Source organism: Haemorhous mexicanus, chromosome 29 (genome assembly GCF_027477595.1).
Source record: "Haemorhous mexicanus isolate bHaeMex1 chromosome 29, bHaeMex1.pri, whole genome shotgun sequence".
NCBI lineage: Eukaryota > Metazoa > Chordata > Aves > Passeriformes > Fringillidae > Haemorhous > Haemorhous mexicanus.
In genome coordinates this window covers 4,441,947-4,468,655 of record NC_082369.1, presented here as the reverse complement: position 1 = coordinate 4,468,655, position 26,709 = coordinate 4,441,947, and the positions used below count along the sequence as shown (strand labels likewise).

At 60.8% G+C, this 26,709-nt stretch overlaps 2 protein-coding genes across 4 annotated transcripts; both read left to right on the top strand.

Annotated features, from left to right (window-relative positions):
* Positions 1–345: 345 nt before the first annotated feature.
* On the top strand, positions 346–5,902 carry SHC2 (SHC adaptor protein 2). 3 transcript variants are annotated; one of them, XM_059870019.1, is made up of 13 exons: positions 346–851; positions 1,272–1,342; positions 1,714–1,774; positions 1,955–2,074; positions 2,168–2,221; positions 2,395–2,446; positions 2,620–2,746; positions 2,881–3,061; positions 3,144–3,210; positions 3,301–3,465; positions 3,676–3,977; positions 4,442–4,580; positions 4,743–5,902. In XM_059870019.1, the coding sequence occupies exons 1-12, from the start codon at positions 381–383 to the stop codon at positions 4,568–4,570; spliced, it is 1,800 nt and encodes a 599-aa protein (XP_059726002.1). In that variant the 5' UTR covers positions 346–380; the 3' UTR covers positions 4,571–4,580; positions 4,743–5,902. The 3 variants fall into 3 exon arrangements, with proteins under 3 accessions (XP_059726002.1, XP_059726001.1, XP_059726000.1); XM_059870018.1 differs by having other exon boundaries at positions 4,715–5,902; XM_059870017.1 differs by having other exon boundaries at positions 4,442–5,902.
* A 2,017-nt stretch (positions 5,903–7,919) lies between these two features.
* Positions 7,920–11,313, top strand: C2CD4C (C2 calcium dependent domain containing 4C). Its single transcript, XM_059870095.1, has one exon. It carries the CDS (start codon positions 8,247–8,249, stop codon positions 9,501–9,503), a length of 1,257 nt encoding a protein of 418 aa, XP_059726078.1. The 5' UTR covers positions 7,920–8,246; the 3' UTR covers positions 9,504–11,313.
* The last annotated feature ends 15,396 nt before the right edge of the window (positions 11,314–26,709 follow it).

The window sequence follows — 26,709 nt, the reverse complement described above, 5'->3', positions numbered from 1 at the left end:
GTCACCCTCCCCTGCCTTTTCCCCCATCCCCTCGAGCTGGAAACACTCAGGGCCAGCGCCGCAGGCCACGCCAAGGGGGCTCGGAGCAGGACGGAGGGCAGAGCGTGGGCGGCTCCGGCCCCACGGGCCGTGTCCGCGGGGGCAGCCCAGGCGCGGGGTGGATGCTGCGGTGCGCGGGGATGCTCCGCTGGGCGGGGATGCTGGGCGGGACGGGGATGCTCCGGCGGCCGCGGGGGGGTCGGGGGCGGGGGATGCGGGGCCGGGCGGGCGGCGGAGCAGCGCTCGCACCATGACATCAGCGCGGCGCGGCCCCGGGGGAGCGGGCGGGGGGTGGGAGCCGGCGCGGCGGCAGCGGAGCGGAGCGGAGCGCGGCCCCGGGCATGCTCCCGGAGCCCAAGTATGACCGCTTCCGCGACGAGCCGCTGACCGCCCCCATGCCGTCGCCGGCCCCCGCGCCGTGCCCCGCGGCGGGCGAGGAGCCCGAGCACGGCACCACCTTCTGCGCGCTGCTGCCGCGGATGCCGCAGTGGAAGTTCCCCGGCTCCAGCGGCTTCCTCGGCCGCGGCCCCGCCGGCGCCTCCCGGGACGCCCCCGCCGCGGCGGAGTCCCCCTCGGGGCTGGCCGCCGTCCTGGGCGCCTGCGAGCCGCTCTGCGCCGCGCCCTGCGCGCTGCCGGGCGGCGGGCGGGCCCGGGGAACGGCGGGGCGGGCGCGGGGGGCGGCGGCGCCGACGGGGGCCCGGCCCGGCGGGGACGAGTGGAGCCGCAAGGGCAGCTTCATCCGCAAACCGGCGCAGGGCTGGCTGCACCCCGACGAGCGGGTGCTGGGGCCCGGCGTCTCCTACATTGTCCGGGTAAGTCCCGCCGGTGCCCGGTGACGCGGGAGGGCGCGGAGACCCCGGCCCCAGGCGTGTGCGGGGCTCGGCCGCTCCTCCCGACGGCTGCGGGCAGAGCCTCGAATCCCCTCGCCACGGCTGGTCCTGGGCGGCCGCCCCCTGCACATCACATCCGTGATGGGGCCGGGCCCCGGGGGCTTGCTGGGCCGTGGAGCCCTCCTTGGGACTCCAGTGTTGCCAGCTCCTACGAGGCATCACCAGCTGTAGAACACAGATGAGGTTGTGGGGTCTTAGCACGGGTTCTGGGCGTGTGATGGGGCGTTTTGGGGTGGGGAGTGAAAGCTGCTGTGTGATGCCTGGAGCTGGTGTGGAAGGTGTCACTGACAGCCGGCCTCTCCTGTCCATTGCCTGCCCTGCTGTGCTGCTTTCCCCCCGCAGTACATGGGGTGCATTGAGGTGCTGCGCTCCATGAGGTCCCTCGACTTCAACACCCGGACACAGGTCACCAGGTACAGCCCTGCAGTCCCACTCTCCCACAGCCCTGTGCCACCCCGAGCCCCTGGTGGCCCTGGGTGCTCCCCCTTCCCAGGGCCCCGTGCAGAGAGGGGAACACGGGCCCGGGGGAGCCGTGCCCTGCACGCAGGGACACTGGGGAAGGGCACTGCCGCAGATCAATGGGTGGAAAGAGGAGAAGGGAGGTGGCCCCAGCCGGGATTACGTGCCGGGGCCGGGGCCGTGACGTGGGGCAGCGCTGCGGGGAGGCTGCGGCGCCCGCAGCTCTGGGGGCTCGTGCCACCAGACCCCACAGAGCAATGTGGGGTGGGAAGGCAGCTGGGAAGGACTGGGGTGTGGAGCAGTGAGCAGGCTCTGTCCATTGCAGGGAAGCCATCAACAGACTATACGAGGCGGTGCCAGGTGTGAAGGGCATCTGGAAGAAGAAGGTGAGTTTCCACTTATCTTGTCCATCCCTGGGACAAGCCAAGGCTGTGGGACAGGGCACCAGGGGTGCCTGCCCAGTTTATGGGCCTGGGGCCTCTTGGGGCACCCCCTCTTTCCTCATTCACCCAAGGAAGCCTGATCCTGGTGGTCTTCGTTGCCTCCACCACCCTCTCCCCTGTCAGGCTCCCAACAAAGCCCTGTTCTCCATCCTGGGCAAGAGCAACCTGCACTTCGCTGGCATGAGCATCGCTGTCAACATCTCCGTGGATGGGCTGAACCTCATGATCCCCACCACGCGCCAGGTGAGCGTTCCTGGGCACACAGTCCTGCTGCCTGCCAGCCTGTGAGCCAGCAGCCTCTTTGCTGATGCCCCCCCGGGCCATGTTCCCATGCAGATCATTGCCAACCACCACATGCAGTCCATCTCCTTCGCCTCTGGTGGGGACATGGTGAGTCACACACACCCGGAGTGGTGGGGACAGGGACTGCCAGCTGAGCAGGGTGGCCTGGCCTGGGTCAGGACGTGGGGCTGGGGCCAAGCTCTCCTCTCTCCCTGGCACCTCCAGGCCTGCTCCCCACAGAGCAGCAGGACATGAGTGCTGATCTCCCCCTCTGTCTGCAGGATACCACAGACTACGTCGCCTATGTCGCCAAGGACCCCATCAACCAGAGAGGTGACACCGGCCTGGGGACTCTGGGGGAGGGATGCAGGGGTGGGAGGCTGGAGGAGGAGATCCCTCGTGGGGAACATGAGGGGTGGCTCAGGGCGGTCCTGGCGCAGCGATGGCAGCATGGGGGAAACACTCAAACTGTCCATCTGTCTGTCTGTCTGTCTGTGTGTCCACAGCCTGCCACATCCTGGAGTGCTGCGAGGGGCTGGCGCAGAGCGTCATCAGCACGGTGGGACAGGCCTTTGAGCTGCGCTTCAAGCAGTACCTGCACAGCCCCCCCAAGGTGGTGGTACCCCCAGAGAGGTAGGGGGGTGGGGGGCCCTGCTGCACCCCTGTCCCAGGCATGTCCCCTGCCTGAGGGTGGCTCTGGGGACCCCTGTCACTGCAGGGTCACCCTGCCAGGCAGAGTGTCCCCAGCTCAGCCATCCCTGCTGCAGGGCGCTGGCTGCAGAGGAGTCAGCCTGGGGGGAGGATGAGGAGGCAGCTGAGCACGACTACTACAACAGCATCCCAGGGAAGGAGCCCCCCCCGGGGGGCCTGGTTGACTCCCGGCTCCACCACAGCACAGCCCTGGGCCACGTCCGCACTCAGCCCTCCAGCTCCATCCCCTCCAGCCAGGTGAGCCCCTCAGAGCCACTGCTGGCCTTGCTCTGGGGGTCCAGACAGAGCCCCCCAACGCTCTGACTGTCTCCTTCCCTAGGGTGGGTTAGCAGCCAGACGAGACCCGAGCAGCCAGCTGGGGCCACCCTGGGACCTGGAGAGCCAGGGTGGGTACTGCTGTGGGGGGGAGCCGTGAGCTGGGGGGGGTCCCTGTGACTCTGGGCAGCCCCGGCCAGCGGTGATGGCCGTCCTCGCAGGCCAGCCCTGCGACGGGTACCTGCAGGCAGACGGCCACAGCCTGGGGCCACGGGACTACGAGGAGCACATGTACGTGAACACGCAGGGCCTGGACGCCTGGGAGCCCGAGCTGGTGGCTCATGGGGCGGCTGAGGAGAGCCCCAAAAAGGACCTCTTTGACATGAGTAAGCCACTGCCCCTGGGGGAAACGGTGCTGTGGAGCAGTCAAGCTGTGCCAGCAGCTGGCTGGGTCACCCACCACAGCCCCAGAGGTGCTGGCACTGGCTGAGCCCACAGCAGTGCCCTGGGGGCTGTGAGCTGGGGTCTGCCCACAGCACAGCCCAGCCCTGCCTCGTGCCCTGGGTGTAACACCCCACAACCCCTGGATCCCACAGGGCCCTTCGAGGACGCCCTGAAGCTCCACGAGTGCATTGCAGGGGGTGCCAGCAGCCCCCCCATTGAGGACCAGTGGCCGAGCCCCCCCACGCGGAAGGCGCCCATCGCCCCCACGGAGGAGCAGCTGCGGAAGGAGCCCTGGTACCACGGGAAGATGAGCAGGAGGGATGCTGAGAGGCTCCTGCAGATGGACGGGGACTTCCTGGTGCGGGACAGCCTCACCAACCCGGGGCAGTACGTGCTGACCGGCATGCACAGCGGGCAGCCCAAGCACCTGCTGCTGGTGGATCCCGAGGGAGTGGTGAGGGCAGGGCACGGGGCTGAGGGCAGGGCACGGGGTGGGTGATTGGGGCAGGGTGTGGGGTGGGCGATGGGGGATGCAGGTGTGGGCAGGAACAGGGTGTTGCAAGTGGATGCTTGTCGCTATAGGACACGAAACAACACAAGCACACACCGCTGCTGTCAAGGTGAAGAAAAGGGAAGTTTATTTTCTGACTCCAACATTTATAGTTTTCCAAAAGTGACAGTGGATTGGAGGGTGACAGTGCCACCTCCCCAATGACACTGGACAAACCAACAGTCCATCAAATTTCTCCTCCTCCACAAAAGAATGCAAAACAATAAGTTATTTACAGAAAGTGTGTGAGAAAGTTTGCTACAAGAATGTAAACATCAGAAGGCTTAGAAAAACTTAAAAAATCAGGGCAACAGATGCTGTATGAGAGGCAGCTCTGCTGAGTTGAGGATCACTGTGCCCTGCTCCAGGTGAGGACCAAGGACGTGCTGTTTGAGAGCATCAGCCACCTCATCAGCCACCACCGGCAGAACGAGCAGCCCATCGTGGCAGCAGAGAGCGAGCTGCACCTCCGCCAGGTTGTACAGAGGAAGCAGTGATGCCGAGGGGGTACGTGACTCCCCGACCTGCTCCCCTGGCTCTGGACTCACCCTGGGGCAAAACTGGGGTCCCTTTGTGCTCCCCTTCTTCAGTTGTGCCTGGTTTCTGAGGTCTGGGGTCAGGCTCCCCATTTTCCTCCCCAGTGAGGCTGTGTGGTCCCTGGCCCTGCAGGTCCTCCCTGGCTGCTGCCTACCTCCATCATCTGCATGGGGCACCCTGCCCAGCTGGACACAAAGACATTTAATTCCACACCTCCAGGTGAAACGCTCTTGGGGTGGGAACTGCTCAGTGGCCTCAGCAGGAGGGACAGAGCCTGAAGCCATCTCAGGCAGGGCTGCCCCTACTTGCCCCAGCACTGCAGTGGGGGCTGGTGGATATTGCTGTAGCCCCTGGCTTGGCTCTGCCTGTGGGGCCAGGAACCATCTCTTGGACGCTGCTGTTGGATGTTCCTGTTGGGCACATCCCTTTTCAGCTGGATTCTCCCCAGAAGTGGCTGCCACATGATGCTCCATGTTGCCCCAAGCCCCTGCAGCCCTCCCCAGGCCAGAGCCAGGATGGAGCTATTGTGGGAAGGTGCAGGGCAGGGCTGAGCTGCTGGCACTGCCTCACGAGGTGTCCCATGGCCTGTGGGGGCCCCTAGCCAGCTCAGGGCTTTGGCAGGTTTTTGTGGCCTCACAGTCCCCTGTACCTGCCCTGTGTCTGGTGCTGGGCACGGGTTTGTGGTTTGGAATACATTTCTAATTAAACCTGGAAATGAGCAAGGAACACAGGTGGTTCATGCCACCCCTGGGCATGGTGCTGGGACAAGTCTCCATCACCACCAGTTCCTGCCTGGTCTCACCTTGGCCAACCCATCCTGTCCAGTCACACTTACCTCTGCCCCTCTGGGTCACCCTGTCCCCCATGGATCACCCAGTGTCCCCCTGGCTTCAGAGTGGCCTTTGGCACCCAGGGCTGGCCCTGCACAGCCTCTCCTCCTCACACCTGGCAGCTCCCTGCCCTCCTACCTCCACTTGGAGCAGCACATGGCCGCCCACCCCTGGGCCTCCTGGAGTGGCTCTGAGTGGCACAAGCCAAGCTGTGACCCACTGGTGACTGTGGCAGCCAGCAGAGCCAGAGCTGTGGGTGGCCCTGGCTGTGGCTGCTGTGTCACAGCCAGCTGGGGGGTCCAGCACCAGTCCTGGCTCTGCTCTGCGTGCCCAGCACCCACCTCGGGGACCAGGGTCACCCCAGCACCCTCAGCCCCTCGCTGGGGATGGCCTCTGCCAGACGAGGCGTCCAGGCTGGCCAGGGCCAGCTGAGCCAATGAATAAAATAAGCCCCTAAATAAAGCCCAGTAATGAATGTGTAATTTTCCATTGATAGCTGGATTCCGCGGGGACGTGGTGCTTCCATCTCAGCTGCTATTTTCTGTCGTGGAGTGATGTGTCTGCAAAGATAATTGCACTGTTCCCTCAATAGAGGCAGCGAAAGGCAGTGAGAGCCCCGACTTTCTTATTTCACAGCTGGAGAACCGAGCTCGTGTGGTTCACCTGCTGGCGGTGCCTCGCCCTGCAGCCCCGGGGATGCTGCCCTGAAGGGATGAAGGGCTGGTGGGGCGCTTGTTTCAGGGGTTTAACCACTTTGGTTGAGGCTGGTGTGTGGTGTCAATGGGTGCAGGGGGCTCTGTGCCTCAACTCAGACCTGGGTTGAAGGGCTGCTGCTTCTTCAGCCCCTATGATGGGAAGGCTGAGGTGTTTTGGGAAGGTTTGGAAGCCACAGAAGAGCAACTGCAGAGAACGTGGTCTCCTTCCTCTCCCAGGGCCTTGGAGATCTCTCTAACCAACCCGTCTCCTGCACCTGTCTCAAATGTGCCGACCACAGACACGCCCAGTTCAGTTTTTCAGGACATCCTTGCACAAACCCTTTCCCACAGCAGGTCTCCCTCCTTCCCAGCTTCCAGCAGGTGGTAGCACACTGCCGGCTCCACCAGCTATGTCCCCAGCCCTGCCAGCCCCTGCCAGCGTCCCCAGCCCTGCCGGTGCTCCGGCAGGCAGCTCCCAGCACCCTGCTCCCCTCCGTGCCCTGCGGAGCTGCGCGGGCAGAGCTGGCCCAGCCCCAGCGCTCTTTGTTATCTCGGGGGAACTCAACCATTTCTGCACCTTGTTTACCCGCAGTTTCGCAGGGTGGAGGAAAAGCAAACATCGGCCTTTTGTTCACCAGCTTCCCTTTCCGTGAGCCTCGTCCTCCTCCCCCGGGCTCCATCTGCCCTCTTCTCCCTGCGGAACCCGGCTCAGCATCCCTCAGGCAGAGCCCTGGGTCCAGCCAGGACCTCACCATCCCCTCCCCACTGCTGTCCCTGAGACATCCCAGCCCTCGGGCTCGTTCGGCACGGCCGGACGCCTCTTTTTACCAGCTCAGAGTGCGAATGCGAAGGGAGCCGAGGCCGCAGCAGCCCCCGCGGAAGGCGCTCGCCACACCAGGCTGTTCTTCCTGGCCGTCATTGCCAGCCCTGCACTGCTGAGGGATGATGGTGCTTCCCGGCAGCCTGACTGCACCCACAGGGCAGCAGCTAGGAGGGAGCAGCAGCTCGACCCTTTTGTGGCGCTGTCCCTCACTGTCGCTGTCCCCAGGACTGTAAATCCCCGGGGAACCGGGGCTGGGCCCCATCGCTCGGTTGAGTCTCCCGATCACCCGCAACACCGGGGCTTGCTGTGATGCTCGTGAACCCTCTCGACGTTTTGTCCTGGTGTCCCCAGCCACCACCGCATCCCTCTAGGGTGGGTAGTGTGACACGGGGGAGTGTGACATGTGGCACTGCCCCCCCAGCTCCTCCAGGGCAATATTAAACCACTCGATGAGGCAACTCCTCAGCCCCGAGACGCTGCTGATTTCATTCAGTGCTTTGAGATCAAGAGCTGGGCGTGGGGAGCGGCTGCACCCAGAGGGGAACGACCCCGCTCCGGTCTGGGAGCACCGGGAGGGCGGGAGGGGCGGAACGGGGCTGCTGCCGTCCCGATTCACTCCTGGCCCTATCCCAAACCCGACACTCCCGTGGGAACACGGCCGGGTGTCCCGGGCTCGGGTTCCAGCACCTCCCGAGCATCAGCACCCCGGGGCCTCACGGTCCCAGTCCCGGTCCCGCTCGGTCGGGGTCCCGGTCCCGGTTCCAGCCCTGGTCGCTCAGAAATGTGGGGGCGCCGCACTCGGAGGATTACGGCGGCGGCGCGGACGGGGAGCGGAGCCGCCGCCGCCACCGCCGCCGTATAAAAGCGCGTCCGCGCCCGCCCCGCCCGGGCTGCGGTGGCGGCGGCGGCTCCGCTCCAGGTGCGGCGGCTCCCGGCAACGTCCCGCTCGCGGCGGCGCCGGTCGGTCGGTCCGTCGGTCCCGGCGTCGCGTCTGTCCCGTCCCTTCGCATCCCTCGGCGCCGCCGGGTCCCCGTCCCCCGGGTCCCCGATTCCCGCTCCTCGCGGCCGGTTCCTTCGCGCTCCTCCCCGGGCTGGCGGGTCCCCGTGTCCCTCGGCGCGGCCAGTTCCCTCCCGTCCTTGTCCCGTCCCCCCCGCCTGCCAGGTCCGGGTCTCTCTGTGCCGCCAGTCGCTCCCGGGGCTTCCGGCTTCGTCCTGCCTCTGCCGGTGGCCAGCCCCCGGTGATAGCGCTGCTCCTCGGGTCTCTTCCAGCCCCACACCCGGCAGCAACATGTGGCTCCTGGAGCGGCTGCGCGGGGTGGCGGAGAACGGCGGGTCCCGGGGCGCGGGGACAGACGAGTCCTCGCGGGGGTCCCGCTACAGCAACGTCCTCACCCCCGACAAGATCCCCGACTTCTTCATCCCGCCCAAGCTGAGCGCGGCACCCGCCGAGGCTGAGGGCTCCGAGGCGCCCGCAGGGGCTGCTCTGGGCGCCTCCGTCTCGGAGCAGGACCTGGCCAAGCGTAAACCCCCGCGCAGCCCCCGCCCGTCCAGCCGCTCCCGGTCCCGGACCACCGGGCGGCACATCATCCAGATCGAGACCGCTGAGGACTGGACCGAGGGCAGCTGCGGCACCAACGTGGACCCGCAGGCACAGACGGCCATGTCGCTGCCCTACGTGCCCAAGGCTCAGACCTCCTACGGCTTCGCCACGCTGATGGAGAGCCCCCACACCCGGCGCAAAGAGTCCCTGTTCCACAGCGAGCACAGCAGCCTCTGCCCCTCGCCCGTCACCTCGCCCGGCGCCCAGCGCAAAGCCAAGCTCAACGGCGAGAGCGGCCGCCGGACACCGGCTGACCTCGGCGCCGCCCTCATGCACCCGGGCCGGTACTTCAGCGGCGGAGAGAGCGACACGTGCTCCTCGGCTGAGTCCTCACCCTTCGGCTCCCCGCTGCTCTCCCGCTCCGTGTCCCTGCTGAAGCTCTTCAGCCAGGAGAGCCAGTCCAAGGTCATCAAGCTGAAGCACTCGGTGGCCCGCAACAGCTCGCTGTCCACCGACGACAGCTCGGCCGACACCAGCCCCAGCGCCCAGCGCCGTGCCAGGAGCGCCCCGGCCGGGACGCAGCCTCCGACCGCCGTGCTGCCCCTGGAGCTGCCCGCGGGCCGTGACCGGGAGCACAGCCTGCGGCTGAGCCGGGGCGGGAGCCTGCGCCTGGCTGCCGAGTACGACCCCTCCAACGCCCGGCTGCGTGTGCGCCTCGTCTCCGCCGAGGACCTCTATGATGCCCTCGTCGACCTGCGCAGCATCAACTGCTGCGTCTCGCTGTGCCTCAACCCCGGCAAGCTGCAGAAGCAGCGCAGCACCATTGTCAAGAACAGCCGCAACCCCGTCTTCAACGAGGACTTCTTCTTCGATGGGCTGGGCCCCGGCCACGCCAGGAAGATGTCCCTGAAGCTCAAGGTGGTCAACAAGGGCAGCAGCCTTAAGCGGGACACGCTGCTGGGGGAGAAGGAGCTGCCGCTCACCGCCCTCCTCTCCTGCCTGTAGGTATCTGCTACCAGCCCCGGAGGGAGCCCTCCCACCTGTGGGGCCGGGGCGAGGCAGGGCGGCCGGCTCTGTCCCCCAGCCCCGCTGGAGGAGGGTTTGGAAGGGCCCCCTGAGGAGGGCCGGGGTCGTGGCAGAGTGTGGGGGTCCCCAGGAATGGTGCTGCTGCGGGGCTCTGCCAACACCAGCTGGCAGCCACAGCCTCTGCCCCTGCTCCTCCCCTGGTCCTGCCCCGGGGCTGCATCTCCTGGAGCCCAGCAGAAAGTGGGGAGGCTCCAACCCATTCCCCTCCAGGGAGGATGGAAACACCTGTTGAACTCTTCCCTCCCTGTGCCCGTGGTCTCCAGCTGCCACCAAGCAGGTTGGAGGTGGGTGAATCTCTGTAGCACACTTACGGCCACCTCTCAAAGCCCCAGCACCTCTAGTCAGGTGACAGCTTTAATTTAAAAGACAAGTTTCTAGTCTTGGAAACTGCAAAGAAAATACTGCAGAGGTGACCTGAGAGTGGGCCAAGGGCGGTCATCCTGGGGGATGAGTCAGGTCTGTGGCTTTTGAGCCTTTCCTGGACTCGGTCCAGCCCTGTGAGGCTGCAAGGTTGGCTTGGTCTGACCTCTGCAGCCTCCTGGGCTGCCCTCTCTGCCCACCCCAGCACTGTCCCCCACCGGGAAACTGCTCATGGAGCTCTGAGGGCTTTGTTTGCCCAGATCCAGGAGGCTGCCTGTGCCTTTCCCCTGCCCACGGGAGGGAGATGCCAGGGGCTGGCACCCCTTGCCCTGTGCACACGGATGGTCCCAGGCAGTGTCCCAGCAGATGTGCTTGCTGACAAAAGCTGAGGTGACAGGAGTAGCCCCCTCTGAGTGCAGGTGAGGCTGGGCAGGGGGGCAGGCTGAGGCTCCACAACCCTCCATCCTCCCTTGTCTATAAGGGCAGAGGATCAAGTGGCTGCACCCACTGGGCAGCAGAGCTGTGTCCTGTGGGGCCACCAAGCCCCTGTGCCCAGCGGGATCTGGCTTCCCAAAGCGACCGGCCTGGCTTTCAGTTTCCCTTTGGGGCGGGAGCGCGGTGCTCCCAACCCTTCCCATCCCAGCCTGTCACCCCCGCTGAGTGGCTGGGGACAGTGAGGGCGGGGAGGATGCCAGCCGGGGCATTCCTGCGGGTGGATTAAACACGCTGCGTTGTTGTTTGGTGTGGTGTCACCCTTTGTGTCGGGCTCTGCATGTTTCTGTGCAGGGAGCAGGGTTTGCAGCGCTCCCGTCCCCGCCTGTCGTGGACACACGTGTGTCCCCTCTGTGTTAACCTCTGTGCTGGCAGTCCATGTTCCTTCCTTGTCCTTTTGCAGCAGATGGCAGATCTCAGTGTTGACTATTTATACCCGAGGCTGATCTTTTGCAGCGTTTTACTTTGTCTGTAAATACGTTCCAGGTACGCGAGGCAGAGCTCTGACCGTGCCGTGTTTGCATGTCGGGGGATTCAGGGTGATCGTGGCTGCGTGCTGAGCTTGTGGCTGAAAACGTGCAGGACATAAGGAGCTGACATGTCCATCCTCCACAGGGAGTTTCCCACTTGAGGCTTCCCTGTGCTCCCCCAGGAGCCGGCCCCAGGGATGGTTCCCAGCCCCCAAGAGCCCTGGCTCATCCTGGGGGCAGCTGAGGGCTCTGGGGAGGGGGGCACAGGGAGAGGTGTCACATCCCGGGCTGTGGGGTGACCATCCTGTCCCTGAGGAGGTCTGGGGCAGGAAGGGGACCCTGCCCAGTTGGCGGTTCCCTGGCAGCCCCCACACACCTCACCCTGTGCTCCCTGGGGTGCTGCACCTGCGAGGGGCTGGGGGGGCCCGGGAGCTGCTGGGGTGGGGGGCACAGGCTGCAGGAAGAGGGGGAGTGGGAGCTGGGATGAAGGCTTTGGTGCTCTGAGAGGTTTGAGGGCTGACATCCCCTCAGAAGGATTGTGTGCCTTTGGCTTTGGGGGAGGAGGATGCTGAATGCAGGAGCCCAGGCTGCTCCTTGGGTTGAGGCTGACCCCAGAGGGAGACCCAAGGGACTGGGGAGCCTCGTCCTGCCCCACCCCAGCCTGTCCCAGGGCTGTCTTGCTGGAGTTGGGTGTGTGACCACGCGGAGAGCCCTGAGATGAGCTGCTGTGAGCCCTGCTCTGAGCTGGGCTGGTGGTGTGGGAGCCAGGGCTGTTGCTTGCATGGGTCTCTCTGCTGCTGGAGCTATTTTCTATTGTTCCTGCTTTGATATTTCTGTGGCTGGATTTAATGATGTATTTTTGGAGTGAAAAAATATATTAATACCTGAATGGAATGTTTGTTTACAAATGATTTCCTCTTTTTAGTGCAATAAAGTAATTTCTAAAACAGATGCAGGTGTGGCCCTGGCTCCTGCTTTCCCCAAGATATTTCCTAGCATTATTCTTGATGGCTCCCTGTGTGAGGGAGCAGAGCTTGTACCTCAACACTGTCCAGACACGGAGCAGCACTGCTCTTCTGGCTGCTGCTCCCCTTTCCAAGCAGCCTTCCAGGGCCTCAAGGTGCTTCTGGAGCCCTTCCCCTGGTGCCATGGGGTGAGGTGGGAGTGGGGAGAGGGGGGTACATGGGGAAAGGTGCTGCTCCTGCTTGAGGGGGGACTCAGGGCTGTGCTGAGCCACGGCATTGCCAGCTCACAAACAGGGCTGTGACACTCTCTGGGTGTCCTTCCTCCTCCTCCTGACCCCTGCAGCCCTTCTCAGCACTGGTGATGAAGAAAATGGTGATGGTTTTGTTCTTGCCACTCCCAGCCCCCCCTGCCCAGCTGACAGCATTCAGGTTGCTTTCTTTTCTCCCCACATGCCACTTCCAAATCTGTTCCTAGCCAGATGCTGCTGATGAAAAGAGGAGTGTTTGCCTGTTACCTAAATACCATTTTTCTAATTTCCACAATTCTGATAATTTGTCATTTTTGGTAGCTATAGAAGCTGGGTGGGAACAGATCTGTTCTCTCACCTCTGGCCCCCACAGGGTTGGTGAAAGCAGCTTGGTAGGTGCTAATAATTTAAGTCATGCTTTTTCTAGAGGTCCAAAGCTGCAGCAGTTAGTAACAAAATGAGGCTGATTAAGTTAGTCTGAACCAGAGTGGATGGGGTCAGCCTGAGCACACGAAAATCCCTGGAAAGTGTTCAACATTTGAAGCACTGGAAGCAGCCAGAGGGGTGGGGAGGGGTATCTTGTGGGGGAAGATTTATCTCTGAATTTGTAATTGAGACACCGTGGGAAGGAAATGTGTCTGCCTCACTGGACCTGGGAGGGCTTGGCCATGCTGAGAGGAGCTCCTGAGCTGGGAGGTAGAGGATGATCCATCCTCTGAGGAAGAGGGTGACACATCCCCACTGCACAACGCAGCCCCTGGGGTCAGGGGGTGCCCAGGTAAAGAGCAGCCAGGTAAAATTCCAGCTCTGCCCTTTGCTGTGCACACCAAGTGATGTCTGAGCCCTGGGAGATTTCCTCTGCACAGAGATTCCTCTGGCCAGGGGTCCCAAGGAATGTGTGCACATTTGGGTGGCCCAATCTGTGTGGGAAACTGAGGCAGAGCAGGGGAGGCAGCTGGATGTGGAGGAGCCCTGATCTCCAGGGAGAGGGAGTGAGGCTCACCTGGGTGAGAGGCACGCACAGGCCACGGCTATTTTTAGCCCTGTGTTCCCTCAGCGCGAGGACTCAACTTCTGAGAAAATTGCCTGGAGCTCATTTAGCCATGGCGTGATGGCTGGCGAGGGAGGGAGGGAGGGAGAGGGCAAATTAGGGGTTCGGTTTCATCCAGGGTGTTCGGCAGTGCCAAGGCTGCCGGGAGGGCTCTGCAGCGAGGAGATCAGCGGGACTGTCACTGCTGGGGACACCCTGACCCTGCCCTGTCCTGCCGTCCTTGGCACCCCTCGGGGATCCTTAGCACTTTTGGCTGAGCAGGGCTGCGACGGCTGCTTCTCCTCTCGGGATTTTTGGGGTGTTGTTGAGGCTGGGGGAGCCTCGCGTGCTCCCGCGGGCAGCCCCAGCCCAGCCATTTCCCTCCCCCCACCCCCGACTCCGGCTGCCGATTTCCCGTTTCGGTCAGAAAAGCATCTTCCCGTTGCCTGGCAACGCTCGGCCGGTGGCGGGGGGGGCTCCAAGCGGGGAAGGGGGTGGCCCTGCGGCCGGAGCCAGCTTGGTACCCGTGGCGACTCCGCCACACGGTTCTGGACACCGGGGCCGCCCGGCCGGTGCGGGACCGGGCGTGCAGAGGAGCGGGGAGGGCGCGGGGAAGCGGCGGGCGCGATCCGGGCAGCGGCGGCTGCAGGGAGCATCGGCCTCCCCCGGCACGGCGCTCCAGCGCTTTATTGCAGGCATTTGTCTTCCATGGCAGCGTGTCTGCCTTAAAGGGGAGAGGAGAGACTCCCACTGTTACTGGGAGGAAAACAGAACTTAATTGAATCCCACAGTCTCTTGTAGTCGCATCAGTGGAGAGTGACACCCCTGGCACCCAGCAGTCTGTGCTGCTCCTCCAGGGGACACGGAAACCCCCGGGCTGGGAGCAGAGATGTCCTCGGCTCCTTGTCAGCCCGGTGGCACTTGGCACTGTGCTGAAATGCAGCTCGGTGGCAGCAGCTGCCAGGGTGTACCTGGGGCAGGCAGAGCTGCCCAGCAGGGTCAGCCCCGGCACACGCTCCCTCTGTGCTGCTTTTCCATTTGCACTTTGCTCTCCTGCTTTGAGGCTGGCAATCCAACAGGGATCTGGGCCCAGATCTTGCCTCCATAGGCAGGAAAAGGCATCAAGAGGATGGGGAAGTGCCACTTTGGATTCCCCCTCGCTGTTAATTCAAGCCTCTGGATCCAGCCAGACTTGGGGCTGGGGCCAGGGTGGGTGTACAGAACATGAGGAACTGCAGTGGGAGAGTGCAGGGAGCATGCAGGGATGGATGAGGGTGAGAGCAGCAGGGTGGAGGATCTTCCCTGCCTCTCCTCACCCTTTCTAGTGACCTGCTCCTCGCTAGCTGCCTGGTGGACTTTGAAGTGCTGCCTTTAAAACGTTTGCAAAATTCCCAAAGCATCAAGAAGGCCCAGGTGGGAGGGTGAAAAACGGCATAAATAAGCAGGCAGGAGGATTTGTTAAACGCCAGCAGCTGCTGGCAAACACTTCAATATCAGTGCAGCCAGGTGCTGATCCATGTGGCTTTTGGGGCCACGGGGTGGTACCAGCCCAGGGGGGCTGTGGCTGAGCCCAGGATGGCTGTGGGGCACAGGGGTCCTGCTGTGGTGGAGGGCACCTGGCTGGACACAGCAGGGCAGGGCTGGGAGATGTTCCAGGTGCAGATTGTCCTTCTCCTCCTGCTTCCCACCCAGACCTCACATCTCGGGTGAGGGGACACGTCCACCTGCACCCCCAGAGCGTTTTGGGGGTGTGTTAACCCCGCTCCCCGTGCCGTGGCCTTTCAGTGGGGTGGGCTGAGGTGGGAGCGGGGCTCCAGCCCGGCGTGGGACCGCCCCTGCCTGGCGGAGGCACCGGCGGCCACGCCGTGGGAGCCGGGCTGGCATTGCCATGGCAATGAGATAACAACGGCAGCTGCCAGGCGGGGAGCAGCGAGGGCAGGGATCTCCAGCAACGCCGCGGCCACACTCGCCCGTGCCAGAGCCGCACTGGGATCCCAGCCCAGGGATCCCATCCCCTGTCCGAGCTCTGTATGGCCCGGACAGCAGTGAGCACGTCTTTGCTGAGGTGAAGCCCTTGGCACCCTTCACACCCGCGGCAGAGCCAGAGGTTGCACTGAGAAATACAAAAAAAACACAGATTCAAACCCTCCAAGCTGTCCACTGCCAGGTTATAATTAATCCCCATTTGCACTTCCTTCCAATTTCCCTCGCACGGCTCCTGACCCAGACCAATTGTCGCATGAGGTTCCTGTAATTGCTAATCTTATCAAGCACGTCGGCGTGAAGTGAGAACGCTGCAATTAGCAGGGGCAGGAGCCGCAGGTGAGCTGCTGCTGGGCGAGTGTTTGCCTCACCTGTGCCAGGGGAGGATGGATGCACACGCCTGCAGGGCCTGCTGGGGCTGTTCCTTGCCCAGTCTGGACAGGATGGGATGCTCAAGGGGACGGAGACCGAGCAGTCCCCAAGGCCCTGAGCACCGGGAGCTCCACAGTCCTGCTGGGGGTGGGGGGGCTCACCTTTCCCAGCCCCGCATCACCATGCAAGAGTCCTTAAAGAGCCGCAGACCTTCTGAGGGGGCTCAGACAAACAAGGCACAAACCCTCGGGAGATCCTGCTCCCAGCCGCCGATTGGGAACTGAGGCGCTTTTTTACGGACAATCTGTTCCCTCCCACGGCCGCTGGCTCCCTGCCCGCCCCAGCTCCCGGCAGAGGCGTCGGGTGGCGAGCGCGGCTCTGGCCACCGGGGCAATTCCACGGAAGCCCCCGAGTGCCACAGGGCCGGGCTGGGCTGAAGGGGCAGTGCTGGCAGAGCCCGAGAGCAGCCAGGTGCTCCCCCAGGTGATCCCCCAGATGTTCCCCCGAGTGATCCCCCAGGTGACTTTCAGCAGGGCCAGGTGGGGCTCCCAGCCTTGTCTGGACGCATCACGGATTTGTGGGGGGTTTGGGGTGCCTCGAGCACATCCCAGAGGTGCAGGAGGGGGCTCAGACAGCCCCGAGCTGCGCTGCCAGGCGCCAGGAGAGCATCGCAGCGCCGGGTGCCCCGCCGGTGGCACACGGCAGGGGCGGCAGGGGGTGGCAAGGTCCCAACCCTCACCGCAGCTGCGGAGTCCGTGGGGTGGTGTCGCACGGGCGCCTCCCGAAACCTCTCGCTTTGCCGCCCCCAGCCGTCTGTCGCTGCTGACACTCACCGACAGGAATAAACTCCAACACCTACCATATGCTTTGCTACTTCTGCTGCCCGCGCTCACTTGTTACTATCTATTTCCAAAGCTGGGGCAGCCTCTGCGTGGGGCAGCTCCCAGCAGTGGGGAGATGAGCTACTATGGGGTGCTGGTGTTTCTGGCACAGGTGAGTGCAGGGCATCTTTCGGTGGGGGTCTCAAGCCCTGCTCTGTGAGCAAGTCCTGCTCCTCAGCACTTCCCACGTGGGCACCAGCTCTGGTGCTCGGCTGCCCCAGCTGCTGTGGCAGTGGATTTGGTGCTGGTAGAGCTGGTCCTGCCCTGCCCCAGCTGCTGTGGCAGTGGATTTGGTGCTGCTGGAGCTGGTCCTGCCCTGCCTCAGCTGCTGTGGCAGTGGATTTGGTGCTGCTGGAGCTGGTCCTGCCCTGCCCCAGCTGCTGTGGCAGTGGATTTGGTGCTGCTGGAGCTGGTCCTGCCCTGCCCCAGCTGCTGTGGCAGTGGATTTGGTGCTGCTGGAGCTGGTCCTGCCCTGCCCCAGCTGCTGTGGCAGTGGATTTGGTGCTGCTGGAGCTGGTCCTGCCCTGCCCCAGCTGCTGTGGCAGTGGATTTGGTGCTGGTAGAGCCACCTGGTCCTGTGCTGCCCTGCCCAAGGGGCTCACACTTGGTGGTGTGACCCTCCCACAGCAGCACCCATGCCATGCCGTGCCCAGGCACTGCCCACTGGCTGCTGTCACAGCTCACTGGGCACTGACAATGCTCCTGCTGGGGCAGTGCCCTGAGCCCACGTCCTGGCCTCCATCCAGCCCACTCATCCCTGTCCAGGAGAAGTGTTGTATTGCACTGAATAGTTGATTTAGTTGTTGTTTTGCACTGGGTGATTGGAGACTTGCACTGGGTAGTCTTTATATTGCACTGGATAGTTTATGTTTTATCACATGGTTTGTTCTTCCCTGGCCAGGAGCAGGACACCAACAGCCTGGCTGTTCCCTGAGCTGTTCCCTGGCACAGGGACATGAACCAGCAGGATGGCTCCAGGTTCCAGGCATGGGAGCTGCATCCTCCGGGCTGTCCCCAGTGAAAACCACGGGGAAGGTTGCAGTGAGCAGCAGTCAGCGTGTCCCCCTGGCCCTGTGCAGGCATGGGCACAGCCTCCCCTGGCAGGATGGAGATTTAATCTCAGTGTAGAGGCACCGTGAGCAGTGTCTCTTCCCCACTGCGAGCTGCTCCGTGTGTTTACGACTCTCACAGCCAGGAAAATTCATCTCCTTTCGGGAGTGAATGCATCTCGGCTCATCCTCCAGGTGCCAGAGCTGGTGACGCTGTAAACCACGGAAGATCTTCACAGCGGAGCTCGGTTGGGCTCAGGCTGAGCCTGTCCTGCCCCCTGGCACTGTCCCCGCTCCCCGGGGCACGCAGGGGACAGGCGGGGCTGTGCGTGAGCAGAGCCCAGCGCCGGCTTCCCCGGGGCATCCCGCATCCCGCCCCGAGCTCTAATTGCACCATGCCGCTTTGATTCCTGGCTTTAATTGCAGCCTAACGAGGCCCGGGCAGCAGGAGAGGAAAACATCAAGCTTAAAGGGAAACAAATCGGGAGAGAAAAGAACATTTACTGGTGACTAATAGGTCCGCGGCTCGGCGTGTGTGTTTGCCTGCCACAGTGCGGGACGCTGCCAGGAGGAGAGGGGATTTCTTCCTACTTGGCAAGCCGAGCTGCACAGAGCAGTGCAAGGAGAGAGGATTTTTCCTGGGCCCATGCCGTTTCTGTGTTATTTTTAACGCCCGTTGCACAAAAGCTGAAACCCATCCCGAGCTCCGGGTAAACAGAGAAGATTTTGCCTGATTTCACAGGCAGGATCGGGGCTAAACAATCCCGTGGTGACAGATGGGGACGTTCACACATCGTACTGGTCACACCAGAGGAGACTGAGACTCATTTGGTGAGAGGAAAGGATGAGGGTTCCTGGTGCTGGCACCCAGAGCAGCCACCACCCTCCCCGAGTGCCACCACCCTCCCCGAGTGCCACCTCCCTCCCCGAGTGCCACCACCCTCACCAAATGCCACCACCCTCACCGAGTGCCACCACCCTCATTGAGTGCCACCATGCCAGAGGATGGGGCAGGGCAGAGAGATCCTGGTGCTGGCAGTCCCTGAGCTCAAGCCCAGTTCCCTGGCAGGGCTGTGGGAACTCTGCCTGGCACTCCCTGGGCTTTCCTTGTGCACAGGGGCACCAACCCAGTGTCCCCAAGAGCTGCTCGGGGGTGGCTGAGGTCCCTTGGTGGGCTTTGCTGTGTTGGGGAAGATGAAACAGGAAAGCCTTATAAATATGATTGCCTGGCAAAAGATTTTGAGAATATGGAAATTTTAAGTGAGACTGAAATGAAAAAAAGCTTTGAGATACTTTAGTTACTGAATGAATGACTGGAAAACAATGGTGTGACCAGCTGAAGGTAATCCCCTTTTGATCAAACAACACCCTCTGCTTGCAGACAGCTCCAAGGGTCAGAGCAGACTCTGCTAGCCTGGCAGAAGGGGCCCAAAGAGCAGTTTTTAGGGTTTAAAATGCAACACAGTATGGCAATGTAATGATTCTTGTAGGCTGTGTGTAAATGCCATAGGATTTGTATCTTTGACTAGATTGGTCAGTGAGAATTATCACTCCTAGAGTGAGGGATGCCAGGGCCAGTGCCACAGGCTGGGAACAGGGACATGGGGATGAGGACATGTCAGCATAGCTCAGCGGTGTTCCTGATGCCCACCTGGCCACCTTGGCCCCTGGGGTGGCCCCACAGCCATTTGTGTGGCTCCAGCATGGCTGCCTGGGCTGTTCCCCCCACAGCAGAGAGAGCTGGGATCTCGTTAGTGAGCTCCTGGACTTTGAGCATGTTGGAAAACAGTGCTTGCTAATAAGAGAAAAAGAATGACAGCAAATAAGCCCAGCCACGGGAACATGCCCTTTTCATCCAGCATTTTTTATTCCCCCACATTCTCCCCCCTTCCCTTCTTCGCCAGTGGATTGAAGCCACTGTAATAAAATTATTAAATATATATAAAAAAAAGATGTAGCCCCCACCTCGATGCGGCAACCATGGAAACTGGATCAAGGGGACACCTGTACATTTCCATTCCGGGCTCCTGCTTGCTGAATATACAGAGGAGCACTAATTAAAACCCCAGTGAGGATGGCAGGTGGAGGGAAGGAGCAAGCCCTGGAGGGGGCTGTGCGCCTGGGAGGTGCTGCTGCTGCAGGGATGGGCCCTGCCAGGTGTCCAGTGAGCCTGAAACACCCCCTGATGTTTCCAGCTCCCTCCAGCTCCTGGATGTGGAGCAGAGGCTGGCTGCACCCCAAAAACTGTGCTAACAAATTGATCCCAGCCCTGATGCACCCCTGAGTGCCAAGAGGCCTTGGGGACCCCATCTCAGCCATGGGGATGATGCTCAGCAGGGCAGGGCAGAGCTGGTCCTCGGTGGTTTTATACTTTTTAACCATTTCAGCAGGAGGAAGCTCCCTGATCTGGCACGTGAGCACCCAGAAGGAAAAGGCTGTGTTTAACCTGCAGGTTTATTTTTACCGACAGCAAATGGCAGCGCCTGGAACATTCCCCTCTTTGGAGTTAATTTTTACTGAAGCACAGTTTTAGTCATTGTTGTCTAAATCTAACTCCTCCACACTTATCCCACGGAAAAGCTCCCGCAGCTCAGCCCTCAGGATTTCAGTGCCCCCAGGGCTGGTGCCCGATGCCAGCTCCTGCCAGCCCACAGGAGTGATGGATGGGGAAAGCTTTTCCTTTCAGCAGAGCAGACGTCAGGCCGTCCTCTTCCTGCCGGAGGTGAGCAGAGCGCTGAAACCCTCTGATTGCCCATGGACGGTCTCAAATCACTCCCCGAGTGTCCTTCCCAGCTGGAGCCCGGAGCGGGTCTGGCTCCCCCTGCGTGCCCATCAGTGTCAGGGGCTCACGATGGCTGGGGATGGAGCGAGGGCTCTCTGGTCACTCTGCCGGGCTATTTCCCCAGCAGGCTGCTCATTTTCTCTGCCTGAGCTGCGGAGATGACAGAGCGTGCTGAGCAGGTGACAATTCTCCTCCTCGGTGCCTCTGCCCCTCTCAGGACATCCCGGTCTGGCACAGAAGAGCCCGGGCAGGGTGTCTGAGCTGCCCCGGCTCCACAGCCGGGCTCTGGCTCCACAAACACCCAGGCACGGTGCCCGCCGGACCAGCAGCTCCCCCCGAACCATCGTCCCGTGGGGGTCTGGAGAAGGGGCTCCGCTTGGGCAGAGAGCTCAGGCACGCAGCTCAACTTTGGGGAGAAGCAAATTCCTGGTTTCCATGGGAACCGGAGGAGGAAAGTTTCTGGGGCTGCGGTTGGGATTCTGCCAGCCGGGCGAGGCAGCGGGACCCCGAGACAGCCATCCCCCCTCTGGTGTCCAGCTGCCAGCCCCACTGCCCGTGCCCCCAGAGGTGCCCCCTGAGATGAGGGGTGCGCCGGGACTCCTCGCCCTCCCCCTCGGAGCTGTGTCAGATGTGAGCTGACATTTAGCTCTCAGCTCAGCGAGGAGATGCGGCGATAACTCTAATCTGCTTTTCTCCTCCTCACGCTCTCCCTGGAGGCAAAAGCCGCTGCTGGGAGAGCAGGGGGGCTCTGGCAGCTCGGCACAACAGCACCGCAGCGCTGTGCTGGGGGTCTGCGGGGTCCCGAGCATCCGGAGGTGTCCCAGCAGCAGCACGCCCTCCTCACCCACGCCCTCCCATCAGGACCCGAATGCCAGGGGCTGCAGCTCCTCGGGGACGTCCCAAAGGCTGCAAGGACAGAGGTACAGCAGCACCCTGGGCGTGGCAAAAAGCCCCCAAGTCCAGGTGGCTGTGGCCCCTGCCACCCTGCCCAGTGGCCCTGCCACACCCCCGCACCCGTCACCGCCCGCAGCTGGGTGGCACAGCCACCCTGGCCTGTGTCTCTCTCTCTCTCCTGGTGTCTCAGCTCCAATTAGCGAGGTCCCCATTAATTTTTTCCACTTAGCAGCTCACGTCAGCGTCAAGCCGGCAGCGAGAGCAGCAGGAGGGAGCCGGGGTGGAGGGGAGCAGGGTGTTGGGATCAGCCCAGCAATGAGGCACACAGGGGGCTGAGCCTGCCTGGGAAGGAGTCCCTGAAGAGCAAAACCATCTCAGCATCCCCCCGGGCTGTCGGGTCCCATAGTCCGGGTCACAGACCAGGCTTGGTGGGGATTTGGGGCATCTTTGGAGGCTCCTGCAGCTGCAGGCAGAGGCTGATCCCCAAAACCCCCAGAGCAAGGGCTGACCTTCACCACTTGGCCTCTGCCCGGGGCCCTCCCCCTGTTGTGGGTCCCGCGGGGTGAAGCCAGCACGGCCGAGACCCCCGAGACGCCCCCTGGCCGCTGGGGATTGCCTGGAGCGGGGTTAATGATGCATCCAGATGAAGCTGACCTTTCCACCTTTCCACATCTCAGCTTCACCTGCAACTCCCTTTTCCCTGCCATTATCTGCATGGATGCCTGTGGATTTCATTTCCATATTCATGGTGTTTTAATGACCCTGTAATATCTTTATGTTCTGCAATTAAATGTGGAATCTTTCTTTTTTTTTGGGTTTTTTTTTCCCTTCTGTAGATTAGCATCTGCAAAGGATCATTTGTGGCATTTGAGCAGAGGAAGGGAAGCCTGTTCAGGGGGGAGATGGGGTTAATTAAACTTCAGAGCACAGCAGGCTCCACTGCCAAATATCCTTCTTCCAGTGGGACAGGCGAGGGTGAGGAGGGAGCAGCTCTGGGCTGCTTTGCAGTCAGATGGTTGGGCTGCCCCTGGGGCAGCTCCTGGGGGTGTTGGAGCGCCTTTAAATCGTGCAAGCACACACGAGGCACACGTGTGCACGCACAGGGCTCCAAATCTGCATCGAGATCCTCTGCAAATCAGGGCTGAACCGCTCTGGTGTCACCCCAGTGCTCAGGGGCCGCTGCAGCTGGGGCAGCCAGGCTGTCATCAGAGTCCTGGTGAGGCCATTAGAGCTCCTATCGCTCCATCTCCATCCCCGAGGCTAATGGACATCTGTGCCGCTGCACCACCCCCTCCCTGGCACCCTAATTGGGTTTCAGCCCTGTGAGATGGATGGGGCTGGGCTGAGAGCGGAGCAGGGAAGAGCAGGAGGGGGCAGAGGCAGCTCTGAGTAGGACACAACCCCCTTGCTCTCCATCCACCTCCTGCCCCTCTTCTCCACCACCCCAATCCTTGTCTGAGGCATCTCCATGGCCTTGCAGGATGGCTGGGGACAGCCAGGTCCCAGCAGAGCTGGAGTGGTGTCCAGGGGCTCTCAGCTCCTCCCTGATGGGACTTGGTGACCACAAGCAGCCCCACCACGCTCTGTGCCTCCCACACAAGCTCCCCCCTCCTTCTCCCCTGGTTCTTTTGAAGCTGCAGCTGTGAACAATATGTTGTGAGTGTGAGGCCCAGGAGTGGCGTGTTTGGCACATTGAATAAAGATGGGGACGAGAAATGCCTTCTCCTGTGGCTGTTTGATGTGAAGGGCAGCACTGAATTCATTAGGAGCACTGGCAGAGCCTCTGTCAGAGTCCAGGCAGTCACAGCAGCACAGGCTGGTGGCCTGTGAAGGTGCCACCCCACGCAGTGGCACACCCAGGGATGTGGTCACATGCTGGCCATGCCAAAGCACCTGTGTGTGCTGGGGGTGGAAAGGAAAACATAATCCCTGTTCCTGGGGCTGGAAAGGAGAGAATCATCCCTGGTCCTGGGGCTGGAAAGGAGGGAATCATCCCTGTTCCTGGGGCTGGAAAGGAGGGAATCATCCCTGTTCCTGGGGCTGGAAAGGAGGGAATCATCCCCATTCCAGGGGTTGGAAAGGAGGGAATCATCCCTCTTCCTGGAGCTGGAAAGGAGGGAATCATCCCTGTTCCTGGGGCTGGAAAGGAAAACATAATCCCTGTTCCTGGGGCTGGAAAGGAGAGCATCATCCCTGTTCCTGGGGTTGGAAAGGAGGGAATCATCCCTGTTCCTGGGGTTGGAAAGGAGGGAATCATCCCTGTTCCTGGGGTTGGAAAGGAGGGAATCACCCCCATTCCAGAGGTTGGAAAGGAGGGCATCACCCCCATTCCAGAGGATGGAAAGGAGGGAATCACCCCCATTCCCGAGGTTGGAAAGGAGGGCATCACCCCCACTGCAGGTGCCATCCCAGCCCACACACCACTCCAAACCCTGCTGCCACAGGGCTGTAGCTGTGGTGGACATGGTGCCTGCACAATCCCACCTTTATCCACCCCACAACACTCCCACCCCTCTGGGGTGATCCAGGGGAAGAGGGGGGCTGGATGCAGCTCCAGGTCAGGACTCAGGGGTGCAGGGAGGGGTGTGGGATGGCCAGGCTGCTCCCTCCCGGTCCTGCTGCCACCTCCTGCTGCTCCAGAAGGATGCAGCGTTTTATCATCATCCTGTGAAGCTGACAGGCAGCAGAATTAATGAGTTCCTCATCAGCACTCCTTCATTTAGCTCCCTCCCTCGGGGTTACACACCCACAGCCCCCAGGAAGCACAGAGGGAATGGTGGGGGAGTTGTTTGCAGGGGTGAGAGTGCAGGACACAGGTAAACAAACACACCTGTGTGCCCAGCCAAGGGCTGGAGGGGATCAAGCTGCCCAGCCAGGTGGATGAGAGGTTCCTGGGGTGCCCTGAGCCACAGGGACATGGAGACCCTGCCCTGGCAGAGGGGCACGGGGACCCAGGCATGGCTGGCCTCCACACACCCCTCATCAGGGCTATTAATTATTCCCCCTCATCTGCTGTTAATTACTGACACCAGCAAGAAACACAGCATATGTCAAATGCAGGAGCTCCACCAACTGCAGGATTGACCCCATGGAAGCCAAGGAGTGTGGGGAGCAGCAGGACAGGGGGACACTGCCAGCCAGCAGCCTTTGTGTTGTGTCCCTCAGCAGCAGAGGCTTTGTGTGGCTTTGCTGTCCCCTGGGCTGTCCCTCTGGCTGTCACCACACAGCAGAGCATGGAGGGATAAGACATCCCTGTCCTCTCTGTGCTGGCCTTTTTGGAATGTTGACATCCTGAAAGGATTGGCCATCCCAGGGGGGGTTTATTTGGCAGCACAAAGGCTGTGAAACTGCAAAGTCTCAGCATGCCTGCTGTCAAAACACATCTTCCTGCCTGTGCCCTGTGGTGCCAGCTGGGATTTCAGCACATGGGGTGGCAGCCTGGGCATTATCTGATCTGCAGGACTCATCCTGAGTGTGCCAGCCCAGATATCACAGCCATTTTTGTGAGCCCTGCAGAGATGGGGATATGAGTATTTTGATTGTAAATAAATTCCATTTGTGGGTTGTGACGACTTGAAGTGGAAGGAGGAAGGGAGGGAGGGAGGCTGGGAGGAGAGCAGGATGAGAAGGGAACTCTACAGCCATGATGCTCACCTTGACCCAGCCATCCCAGGCTCAGAAAACCTGGAAAAGACCCCTGGAAGCTGTGATGGACAGCTGACAGCCACGGTGGGTCCTGAAACACCGGCACAGCTCAGAAGTATGAACACTCATCTGAAAGCCTGCACGGGTGTGGTGTTTGGAGTAGCAGAGCTCCATCTAGCATTGGTGAGAACTGATGCTTCTCCAAAGCCTCATCCACAGCTGCTTTGTTAAGCCTCGGAGCTGTTCTGTCTGTCAGCAGCCTCAAACCACTGGAAACACAGAGTTTTTTAGAGTTTTTTACAGGCTGAGCTTGTCTGTGCCCTCCTCGGCACCGAGCCAACCCTGTACCCACAGCAGGACACAGCCCCACTGTGAAAAACGCCAATCAACTGTTTTTAAAATTTTAAATGTTTAATAGTAATACAATGGTTATAGAAACAGTAATACAATTAGAGTAATAATAATTTGGATAATTTGGATTAGGACAACATGAGACAATAGAAAAAAAGAGTTACAGACAGTCTGGGTACCTTTTTCTGGGCAGCACAAGCCCGAAAAAGGACACAGTTAACAGAGGATTAACCCTTAAAAACAACAGCCTGTTGCATATTCATACAGCTTACACATGATGCATAAATCCCATTCAAACACAGGATTCTGTCTGGGCAGTTTCAGCTTCTTCCTCCTAATCCTAATGGTGTCATCCTGCCCAAGTGAGGAAGGAAGAAGTTCATTTCTCCTGATAATGGAGCAATAAATTCTCTTTCTCTGAAAGATTCGGGTGTCCTGTGGCTGCTATCCCAGTGTGAGTCCTTTCTTTAGAAAAAAAGTGTCTTATACAGCATAGTTTCTATGTTAACATTTGTTATAACCTAAACTATATTTACCACACTACTTAAGAGAATTAATACAGCCTCACTTTCTAACACAACACATATAATATTCATTTTAATATTTGTGAAAAGCCAATCATAAAATATGCATTTTTCACACCCACACAAACCTTCCCTTTCCCAGACAGAATCAGTCCTTTACCAGCATTGACACCTCCTAACAACACTGCTTTTTTAACCCATGTAAACTTTTAAAATCTACAATCTCTTCTGGCTAAAACACCCCCTGGCTGAGCTGCATCAAAGAATTTGCCCTTTGTCTCAGGGCTGCAAAGCTTTTCCAAAAAGCAGAATTGCTTACCAGGCAGGGCACAGGTGGAGGAGAGAAAGGAGGGCAGGATTTAGGGCCAGATCAACCCCAGATTCAGCCAAAGCCACTTCACCCACACGGGATTTGATGTCTCTGTCCACAGAGTTGTCCGTGAGAGTGTCCTGACAAATCACTCCCAAACACCTGCAGAGCCTGAACCACCCGGAATTCCACTGCCCTTCAGGCTTTTTTAAAATGCCTTTGAAAATCTCAGAATACTGAATGTCAGGCACTAAAATCTCTGATTTAGGATGATGGCTTCAGCACCAGGGGTGGGTGATGTGCTGCCTTCAGAGCCTGGGGGGCTGCAGGATGTGTTGTCTGGTCCTTCTGAGGACAGAAATGGATGTCCTAGGCAGTGGAGGTGTCTCCTGACAGGTTTCACTGCTCCCTCAGGGAAGAGCAGCTGCTCAAAGGGACTCAGCCTGGAGCTGTCAGTGCAAGCACTAAATGGAGAAGCAGAAGCTGGCAGGGGCACTGCTCCAGGATTATAACAAGTGGGGATCTCCCCAGACCTTAACCCAAAACCCCAGGCCTTGAGCCAAACCTCAGGCCTTGACTCAAACCCCCAACCTCTCTGTTTTTGTGGTGACAGAGCACCTGGATGCACTGCTGGGAGAAAGGAGAAATCAGCAGCTTCTTCTGAAGCTGAAGACGAGGTTACTCTTTTTTATTGAACAAACAGCATCTGCAAACTGTTAGTCCTTTGAGAAGAGCCAGACAGCTCCAAGCAAGGGAACAAAGGGCTGGT

What these genes read in the sequence shown, in the direction of transcription:
- C2CD4C (XM_059870095.1), top strand. Translation starts at nt 8,247, where the DNA reads ATGTGGCTCCTGGAGCGGCTGCGCGGGGTGGCGGAGAACGGCGGGTCC.
- SHC2 (XM_059870019.1), top strand. Translation starts at nt 381, where the DNA reads ATGCTCCCGGAGCCCAAGTATGACCGCTTCCGCGACGAGCCGCTGACC. An exon ending in GCGTCTCCTACATTGTCCGG is followed by an intron (nt 852 to 1,271) that starts GTAAGTCCCGCC and finishes TTCCCCCCGCAG; the next exon opens with TACATGGGGTGCATTGAGGT. An exon ending in GCTCCATCCCCTCCAGCCAG is followed by an intron (nt 3,062 to 3,143) that starts GTGAGCCCCTCA and finishes CTCCTTCCCTAG; the next exon opens with GGTGGGTTAGCAGCCAGACG.